Source organism: Kryptolebias marmoratus, linkage group LG7, assembly GCF_001649575.2.
Source record: "Kryptolebias marmoratus isolate JLee-2015 linkage group LG7, ASM164957v2, whole genome shotgun sequence".
NCBI classification, from domain to species: domain Eukaryota; kingdom Metazoa; phylum Chordata; class Actinopteri; order Cyprinodontiformes; family Rivulidae; genus Kryptolebias; species Kryptolebias marmoratus.
This window is the reverse complement of record NC_051436.1, coordinates 9,013,079-9,023,557: the sequence shown is the minus strand read 5'-3', so window position 1 is coordinate 9,023,557 and position 10,479 is coordinate 9,013,079. Positions and strand designations below refer to the sequence as shown.

Below are 10,479 nucleotides of genomic sequence, written 5' to 3'. Positions count from 1 at the left end.
CCCCCCCTTTTTTTTTCCTGTTAGAGAGCGCAGAAGACATATTTTTGTCTCGTCATCCAAAGTTTTTTTTTCTTTTCGAGGCTTTCGAGTCGTATGGCACAGGTCCAAAACTCACTGCCTGACCAGATAAAAAAATTTAACTACTGCTGGGATTAATCTGTTTCTCTTGGCAACAAAATATTGAAACCTGAGGTGATGTACGCCCGGCACAAGTCTGTAAGTCGTGTAAAAATGCCACAGAGCGCGAGCTGGGAGTTCAGGGCCTGACGTCTCAACGTTTCCCGAGCCGCTCTTCAGTCGTCCGTGTTGCGGTTCGAACATCCATGTTTCCATCTTTGTTCCGTGTTTAAAACAAGGCGACGGTCGAGGTTGATGCGCGGACATTTACACATTTATATTTTATTGTCATAATCCCTGGTGTTTACAGTAAAAATGTTAAAATACTCAATAAACACAAATTAAAAATATCGTATCACGTTTTGGGAAATTAACAACAAAACTGGCGCCAGTTGGTCTCGAGAAAACCCCAGAGTCTTTCCAAAGGGCTAACTTTTCCCATCCTGTTCATTTAATGGGAACTTAATGGTGCAGAATGATTGACAGGCATCTTGTCCCGCCCCCTTTGGTTTGCTGCTTCAACCTGAGGTCATAAGGTGCCTCGAGTGCGAGCGGACGTGGACGCGGTTTGGTTTTTCTGGGACCTGGTTTCAGCGAAAGGACCGGCTAATGGCAAGTGTAGCTAACAAATCTCTTTGGTCATGATAAAAACGTAAAAACAAATCCTAATTTTAGAAACATTAAGGAGATTCTGGGTTTTATCTCATCTCCTATGTTTATCAGATGTCTGCAGCTCGGTCGAGGCGTCAATTTCTAGACCAATTCTTCCACTCAAACCAAATTTAGCCCGATGTTTGCGCAGACATTTTAGATGTCAGTTCGACTTTTACTCTGAAAGAGCTTTTTCCACATTTGATCTGGCCACGTTCCAGCAGGTCGCAGAACCGGCAGCGTCGCCGTCCGGTGTGAAGAGCGACCTTCGTTAAGCCTCGTGTTTGGCTTAAACGTCTGTTAGTCTCGACAAAGTAAACTATTTAATAAGATCAAAAGAAACGACTGAAGTTCAACGGGGAACAAAAAGCGACTGGACTCTGGAGAGGAAAGCACCATCTTAAACTCGGAGCGTCGGGGGAAGATGAGCGGAAGACGAAGCGATGCGCCACGCCGAGCCACGGTCGGGGGAGGGTCACTTCGGTCGGTCGGGGCCGACGTCCGAACATCAAAAGATGAGGAAAAAAAACAAACCCAAACAGGTCGGCTGACTTCGCCCCCTCCGTTGACGGCGCAGGCTGTACTCAGAGATGACAGCGCCAGGTTCCATCAGGCTCAAAGCGTCTCGAGCGGTGCAGGAAGCGCGAGATCCTTTTAACACGCCGATTGGCAACCGACGAGACCGGACCCCTTAACCCCGCCGAGGGTCCTGGGGATGTGTGTGTGTGGGCAGGGGGGGTGTTTTACTTCCGTCCTTCACCCGCGTCATGAGGTCAAAGTCAAATCAACCCAACTGGAGCTGGAAAGGAACACGGCGGCGGCGAACAGGTGCATGAATCAAACATCCCTGCTATCGTGGAGTGTAATAAAATGTTGGGTTTTTTTTGTTTTTTTTAACCAGGCTGTGAAATAAAAGGACTAAATAAACAAGGCCTGGTTGTGGTTGGGACCGTTTGGCATTCACAACCCATTTTCTTTTATACAAGCAACAAAAAACAAAAACCCGAACAGCCGAGGTTCTGACAGCAGTTTGACAGGGTTAATTCTCTGCTCATTTTGCCAAAAAACGCCGTGATTATTCGAGGCATCGAAGGAGCGATCGAGCCGCCGCGACTAGAAACGCGGCCGAAAGCTCAAATCACACGCAGGTTCGAACTCCGCAGAGAGCCATGAGGGGTGGCGGGGGAGGGGGAAGAAAAGGCGGCGGGAGCGGCACCAAGCGTGACGACGGGGCCCTCCCCGGGGGTACCTCTGTTGAGCGACGCCGAGCTGTTGATGTCGCCCGTCATGAAGGAGGACTCGGACTGCTTCCTGACCGTGTCGTTCCACATTCGGCGGATGCGGCTCTGCAGAGACAAAAAAACAAACAAAAAAAAAAAAACGACAAGTCAGCACACGTCGGAGCGCTGCCAGGAATCTTTCCGAGACTTTAGATGGATTTTAGTCATTTTAGAGATCGTTTCTCCGAGTCTTTACTCGGCTGTTATTACTGTCTGTCACCCAAAAGCCTGAGGCTGAGGCGTTATTTTTTTATTTTTTTTTGCCAGTGTCTGTTAGTAAAATATCTCAAGAACTGCTGGACTGATTGTCACAAAACTTTAAAGGATGTACGCCTACAACTGATTAACTTTTAGAGCCCACCCAAATGTGACCCGTGCTGATAAAAATGAGTCATAATGAGGTATTTAGTTCGTATTTTCAAATTCTCCGTCTCAAAAAGCTTCAAAGTGGGACGTAGTTTGTTGAAATTTGGCGATTTCTCAGCAGACAAGAAGCCAGTTCGATGAACGGCTTCTAATTAAAGATGAGCTGCAGATCTGGGGTCGGCGGAGTCAATAATAAAGTCATCAGTCAGGCTGCCTGAATCAGCGTGTCGAGTCGGAAAGGCTTCATCCGAGGTGCTGCTGGTGGGGGGAATTATGAGCGAGTCCCACAGGCCGCTGCACAAGTGGAGGACCTGAGTATCCATCCTCAGAGCAGAGTCACTTTTCTCCTGGACTGGAACGGCTCGGCTCGGCTGATTCCACAAGTGTTTGGCAGCGACAGCATCGGCTCCTGGTGCGGCTGAAGTGGAGCTCGGAGCCTCCTCCTCTTCCTCCTCCTCCTCCTCCTCAGAATTAAAGGCTTTGATCCGTGTGCAGGATCCGGTTGTATCGTGGGAGCTCCGAGCGCCATTTATGTTGCAGCAGCCGGGAGCGGGAATCACGCTCCCCTTGTTTCGGAATACGATGTTCGATTACGGCGCACGGCGGCGGCTCCTCCTACACGGCGTGTCCGTGTGGGAGGGAATCCGTCAAGGCTCGGGCCCACAGCGTCTGGCTGAAAATGGATCGGTCGGAGAAGCTCCCTCCCGGAGCTGGTGGCGAGATCTCAAATCGGAGACTCTGAGCCGACGTTCAACCCTGGACCTTTCGCAGGGAAAGAAAAGGAGCCACGGTTTTTACTCAGATGGCGTTTTTTACTCAGAAATAAAAGATTAAACTACTGAGGTATCTTCTTTTTCTTTTAGTTAAACGCCACCATAAACCACTCCAGGGGTCCGTTTCTCCGATTTCCAACGTTAATGACTTGGTTTTAGAGTTTTCGTCTCGATGTCGGCTGATTGTGTGGGCGGAGTTACCTCCTTGGTTGGTGACGTAGAAAGAGGCGGGGCCAGCTGTGGCAGAGCGCTGTAGGACACTGAGGAGGTCAACTGATGGGCTCACACACCTTTGTCACTGTTCTCTTATGGGTCAGCAGCTGAAAAGTTTGGAAACCAGTGATCTACACTGATGTCATCTTGAATTCCAGCCCTATATTTAAAAAGGGAAATCCCCAAACTTCCAAACTAACCAAACTTCACAATGATAGCAAACTTTATACAAAGGGATTTCCCGGGCAGAGGAAAATGGTCAATTTTAAAGGAAATTGGATTATTTCTGAAGACAAACCTGTTCGAAAACTTTTATTTAAAAGGTAAATTAGGAACATTATCTGCTGTTTTAGTTTCGCTAAATGTAGCAAATTCCAAATCTCCATTACGGCAAAAAAAATCTAAATTTTTCACATTCCGTCTCATTATGCAGAACAGGACACATATTTTTTCCCTTTCGCCTTCAGTGGCAGGCAGTAAAGGTCTAGGCTTTTGCTTCACACGGTTCGAGAACGAGCGCGGAGACACGTAGGAACACAAAGAAAAACCGTCTGAACCTGTGACCCTGACGAGTAGCGTCCCGGAGCCCGGGAGGCGGCGCCTTTCACCGAGCCGATGGAGCTGTCCACGCTCTTCCCGCTGCAGCAGTGAGTGCGCAGACACTTCCCGTACTCCTTGCGCACCTGCAGGGAAACAAAGGCGCGGCACGTTAACGTCACTCGTGCCGTATTCACTTGAACCTCATGAAAGGAGAAGCTCGGATTTTGGAAAGTGGGGCTCTGTGGGAAGCTTAGAAACCAAAAACATCTTCCCTGCTCCACATGGGTTTCTGAACAACATCAGGTTTTGCTTGGACCGGACTCTGCCGAGGTACCGGCTCGTCCAAAGAGGCTGAACGCCATTTCTAAAATCCTTACACTGTTGTCACTTTCATATTAAATGGGGGTGTTTTTAGACAGAAATCTATGACTTATTTGCACTGAAGACTAGATCTAGTCTGTTACCAGTAATGGGACATATTGGACGTAACCGGACTATCTTATGGAAAAGTAAATCCTGTTCGTTTGAGCCAATTTAACTTTGAGGGATTTTTTTTTTTTCTTCACAACTTTTCCTTTGGTATCTGAAATCCGTTCATCACGTGGAACTTCCTCTGCTTACAGACTACAGACCAACTGAGTCTTCAGTGTAAATAAGGTCCATCCAATGCAAAAGGTTCGTAAGATAACGTTACCATGGACCGTTTTTGAGATTGGAGTTGCTTTAAGACAACAACAATCCGCTCTGGCTCCGTTACCTCGACTGTCCAGCCAGAACCAAGCAAACGGAGGTCTTTCAGCGCGCTTCCAACGGTCCAAAATAACCCCTTTTAAGGGGTAGACAGTGTATCTCGGGAGGGTAAACCCGTACCTTCTTCTGAAGCACGCAGTGGAAGATGAAGATGAACATGCCCTGCAGGGAGTTGAAGATGGTGAAGAGGTACGCCATGACCACCGTGCTCTCGTTGACGTACATCAGACCAAACGCCCAGGTCAGGCCCAGGAGGCAAAGCAGGGCAATGGCCCCGATCACCCACGACCTGAAAGGCAAACAGTCGCGTTACACGCCACTTCACGTTTACGTGTCGCTTTAGCTTAAAGGAAGTCGCCTTCTGAGGAGACGTTCGGTTCGATAGCCGACTGGTTAGTACCTTATCAGTCGTGAGCACGGAGCAGGAAGCAAAGGGTAACGGCCTTCGTAGGCTAGGCTAATATCCAACCAAGCAAAAGCTAATTTTTTAAAATTAATTTTCCAACTCATACTGGTGTGAGAGATTGCGATGTTAGCCGACATCAAACCTTGATTTATTTCCACTGGTTTAGTTTTGTTACCGTTCCTTAACCAAACGTGTGCTGAGCAGAGACCCACTGAAACAGGTGGGTAGGTAAGGAGGTGGGTAGATAGATCGGTCCCTTGGGAAGACTCCTTCAGGGAAATTAAAATGGATCCGTCCGCCTGGAGCTGAGGAAACTGTTGGACTGGTTAGACAAAGTGATAGATGTGCAGCCTCGGTACCACCAGGATATGCTACAAACAGTCACACGGTGTCTAAACGGTCAATATCAGCTAATTCTTTCGCTTTGGTATGTTGGACAAAAAGGTTGTTTATGATATCTCGTTTGGCTAGCCATTAGCCTAGCCTGGACAAAGACTTTAGCCCATTTCTTCCATACTCTGTGCTCCATGACCGATTTCACGGCTGACGACCGTTTGACCGAACATCGCTTCAAAAAGGACTCGACTGTTCCTTAAAGATTTTTCTAAAATAAAGTAAAAATAAAAGTGTAAGCAGTCTAAAACCCCTTAAGACCCGGGTGTCGTCTAGAAATGACCAATATAAATTCTTATGAAAGGATGGTTTCTTACTAAACAAATGCGGCGGGGAGAGGACAATGGGTTTGATCTCCAGTTATTTACTGGTCGTTCTCTTACTTTTGGACTCTTCTCGAAAAATGCTACAGCCCAAAACTTATAAGAAAGAAAGTCAAACAAGCTGTGAAGATGTGTTTGCTTCAGAGAGTGACAAACTGAAGAACATTTGACTCTTATTGCCTCAGGCTTTCCGAGTCTTATTGAGGGTTTAACTGAGGAAGAAACGCCCTTGAAAAAGCATCGTGCCTCGAGAACGAAAGAGCTCTCTCCTTTTGTGTAGACAAGTGGCAGGTGTTTGTTGTTGTTGTTGTTGTTTTTCCACCTCTTTCAGCATTTAGGTGACACGCCGCGTGTGTCGCAGTCGGCGAGGCGGAGCCCGGGCTAATATCTGATTGGTGTCAGAGTCGATCAGCGGCGTTCGGAAAGCCTTCGCTTTCAGCCGATCGAACACATCCAGGAGGCGCCGCAGTCGGCCGGGTTCTCCTTCCTGAGGCGCCTGATTTAATAAGACGCGTTGTCTGAACGGAATTATGCGCGGCGGAATAAGCAGGTTACATCGAACGACTGCGGCGCAAACAAACACCTGACGGTTGGTTATATGAGGAGAGCAGCTTTCGCATTTCATACTACTGAATCAGCAGAAGAACTGAGAGGCGTTCGGATGAAAACTGTACAGCACAATTGTTTTAGTCACTCTATAGATCTTTAAAATTTGCTTCCAAGTAGGCAGACTCTTGCATTTTTATCCAAGTGGTCTTGATCTTTAGTTTGTCAGGTTTTCTAATAGGTCTTTTCAGGGATTTGTTCAGACGTTGGCTGCTTTTTCACTCGTTTTTTGTTCAGCATGTTACTCAGTGAGACTGAAAATGGACACGTGAGGGACAAAGGAAGAAGTGTCACTCAGGAGCTGAACAGTATCTAAAATTCACAACTTTAAAAAGTAGAAAAAAAGAAAAAACAACCCAGAAAAGACCTGACAGGAGCTAAAAGATGCAAAATTCTTCAGCTGATTATTTACTGCATGTCAAGTTTTTTTTAGTTTTTTTTTTAAGTGAATAAAATCACCTTGTAGGTGATAACATATTTTATGGACTTCAAACTGTCTTATCTTTGGAATATTTTTTTATAAATAAGTAGAACAAAATGGGTTTTTGTGACAGATTGCTAGCTGTTAGCTAGCTATTAGCAGGTTGCTAACGATCACCACTAACAGCTCTTTGGGCTCTTGTTGGGGCTAAAATTCTGTTTTATGTTTAACAAACTGTGTTCACGTTGATATTTTTTATTTGTTTAACTAAGTTAATTGCAACAAGTTGCTTCTTTTGTATCAAACGAACTAGCTAGCTAGCTAGCTCTTCACCAGCTAGCTGCCAAGCTAGCACTTCAACCAGTTACTAGCCAAAGATCCAAACTAAAATATATATTTTTTTCTTTCTGGGTTGTCTGTTACGTGTTGACACAATATCATTAGTTTAGGAGCTTTTTTTATGCCTGAATGGTTCATAAAACGGAGTTAAACGTTTCGACAAACAGAAAAACAGTTTTATGAAAATGGTCCGGTTTTTGGACAGAAGCTGTGAGAAAAAGTAGCCAATGTCCAAAGAAAAAAGGAATAAATGATTAACCAAGACCAATTAACAATGACAAGAAATTATATATGGTTTTACACTAGTTATATTTAATTTCTATGCTAGTTTTACTCCAAAAATATACAAACATTTACATTGTTTTTTTTAAATTAATACAGAAACAACAAAACTTTATTTACACCTAATATTAGACATCTGGGTTGTAAATTCATGTAAATTCATGTCTTAAGTACTTTTCAAATGACTCTTCTACAATTCTAAAAGTTCCCCCAAAGGGAAATAATCACCATAGATGGGATTCTGACCCATCACATCATGCCACGTTCCGAGTTGGGCCTTTATGAGCTTATTGAGGATGATAAACGCGAGCACGCTATCTGCACTGCGGGGCCGGCGGACAGGACGGCGCGGAGATACAGGTGCCGTTTAAACATTATCCTGCTTGTCACATCTGCAGGCCGAGTACATCCACGGCAAGAAGTACGGAGAGTTTTAATAATGCAGCCTTCAACGTGACTGAGCGCCCCGCTATTAATCACGTTAATGACTCAGAGAAGACGCCAGATGGATTTTGGGTCCCGGTTTGTTTCGTGTGAAGGAGGAAATGAGAGATGGCATTATTAGAAAAAAGGGCCTTTAAGGGAAGGGAAGGGGAAAATAAAAAAATAAAAAAGTTCGCCTTACTTGATGTTAGGCTCATAATCCTGATAGCTGGTTATGAAAAAAAGAAACAAACACAACAAAAAAAGAGAAATAAATGAAATCACGTAGAAGCCAAAAAGGGAGGCGAGGATAGAAAGCAAGAATGTACAAATTAGGACGAGGAGGAGGTGAGGCAGGGAAAAGAAAGGCAGCTCGCTTCGCAGCTCACGAACTCCAACCCGTTCGATCGTACGTTCGTGGATTCGTTCGTGGATTCGTTCGAGATTTACAGGCGCCGCGTGAGTTATCGCCGCTCGCAGGAGCGCGGCGCTGCCCTCGTAAACGCTGGCGGGCTTTAGCATTTAGGCTCTCATAAATAGGCCAGGTGTGCTCGGACATGGAGAGGGAAAAAAAAAAAGAAAAAATGATTTATGGATCCACCGGCGCGAACATTAAACATCATTTTCCCAGAGCTGTCTTAATGACCTGGTGGGAGAGGTACTTCATCAAGGCGACTGCCCCCAGATTGGGCAGAGAAACACTGAAAAAACTAATGAAATAAAAAATAAATCTGAGCCTCCGTCCTGTGGCGGTTTTCGTCCAAAGGATGGTAGATGACAGATACAGGAGGTCTTAGAGGACGGGGCAAAGACGGGGCTGCGTGACTCATTTCGGCTCGTCTTTTCTTTTTTTGTCCTCTGGAGTTATCAGATGGAAACTCTGGGATCGCTCGGTCGAACCTTCGAGGCGAAAGTTAATCATGGCTGCCTTTCATCCGGACTATGTCCTGTCGGAGGTTTCGCCTGGAAGCTGGAAGTCAGAGTTTTAACTAATTTCTTTTTTTTGGCCGGAAAAGAGATCCAGAACTCATAGAGGGTCAAATGATGACGTACGGCTGAGTGACAGCTGAAGGTTCTTGGAGCTGAAGTTAAAACAAGCAGGGGAGAAGCTAAAACGGGAGCTAAAGGTAAAATGAGAACAAAAAAAAAGATACGGTGTGAGCTGAAATTGGCAACAATGGACCTGAGACTTAAAATCTGTAAGACAGTTAGCAAAGAGCTAAAATCAACAGTTAAACCACGGCTACAAGCTAAAATTTACACAACAAAACCAAAAACCTTAATTTAGCAACACAGAAGTAAGCTAAAATTTGGCAAACAGTAGCTAAAATGACCAAAAGCTAAAACTAACAAAACCACAGCTAAAAGCTAAAACTAGAAAACCCACAGCTCAAAGCTAAAACTAGCAAACCCATAGCTAAATGCTAAAACTAGCAAACCCACAGCGAAATGCTAAAATTAGCAAAACCCACAGCTAAATGCTAAGACTAGCAAACCCACAGCAAAACGCTAAAACTAGCAAAACCTACAGCTAATAGCTAAAACTAGCAAACCCACAGCTAAGAGCTAAATTAGTATTTCCTGCAGTCCTATATGAGCTGAATGTAGCTGAAGCCGTTGGTCTGATGTAAGCTGATGGTGGTGTAGAGCTGCAGGATTTGCATGATCCGCTCTTTGGAGTTGTGTGAAAGATGGCCCACTTCGCCTTGTTTCGGCTGTTCGCTCGTCCGTCCAGCACGAATTCAACGGTTTCTCCAAACGGAGCTCTCTGTAACGGGACGGACCGACCCTGCTTCCCAGATCTGAAGGACAAATATTTGTGTCGGTGCATGGATCCAAAAACTTCAACCACCGAACGAGCTGAAATTTCATATTCTGAAGGCAATAAAAAAAAAGTTAAATAAACTGCAACAAGAGCATTATTGCTTTTCTAAAATACAGTAATTTTCCTTTTTTATTATTACTGGGGGGGGGGAGCCCCAACAACAAATGTATTTTTCTTTCAAACCACAAAATCGAGACCCACCGTAGAATGTCGGCTCAGCTTCTGGACCTCAACTATGCTTCCCACAAAACAAACAAACAAAAAAAAAAAGGCAGAGCAACATTATAAATATACCATCCGAGAGAAAAGTGTTATTGTTCTGGCTGCTGAACAGAAGGACCCCAAAATGAGGCGGTCTGAAGCAGACTGTGGCATCAAATCGCCCGTCTCCGGGCCGAACGGCTTCATTTGCCGTCACGGGTCGTTTCCGAGGTGAGGCTCCCGATTGGTCGTCCTCACGTCCGCACAGGAAGTGGTTTCGTTTCGCAGGCCGGCTCCTCAGAAGAGGAGAAGTGCTGCCAATCAGCCCAGCCGGGGAGTTAACGATTCACCAAAAGGTGCGCTTAATATGCTAATCGCCGAAAAGTAATTAAGGCGTCGCCGAAGCGAGGTTTTTGAGGACAGCCGAGGCCCCCCCCCATTTTAAATTTTTTTTTATTTTTATTTCATCTCTGACGTCAAAACGTTCAAATCCGTCCTAAGAGGATTCACTTCAGAGAACGCTTGTAAATACGCCGCGTTGCGAGGCTCGTTTGGGGTTAGAAGTCGCAC

At 45.4% G+C, this 10,479-nt stretch overlaps 1 protein-coding gene across 1 annotated transcript in view; it reads right to left on the bottom strand.

The window, feature by feature from the left end:
* LOC108234847 (adhesion G protein-coupled receptor L3) overlaps positions 1-10,479 on the bottom strand; it is a 289,951-nt gene that overhangs the window by 9,756 nt on the left and 269,716 nt on the right. Inside the window, exons 20-22 of the mRNA XM_037976458.1 lie at positions 4,811-4,979; positions 3,958-4,083; positions 2,018-2,114 (exon numbers count right to left, since the gene is read on the bottom strand). Of these exons, the coding sequence (XP_037832386.1) occupies positions 2,018-2,114; positions 3,958-4,083; positions 4,811-4,979 (392 nt within the window). The remainder of the gene's footprint in view (positions 1-2,017; positions 2,115-3,957; positions 4,084-4,810; positions 4,980-10,479) is intronic.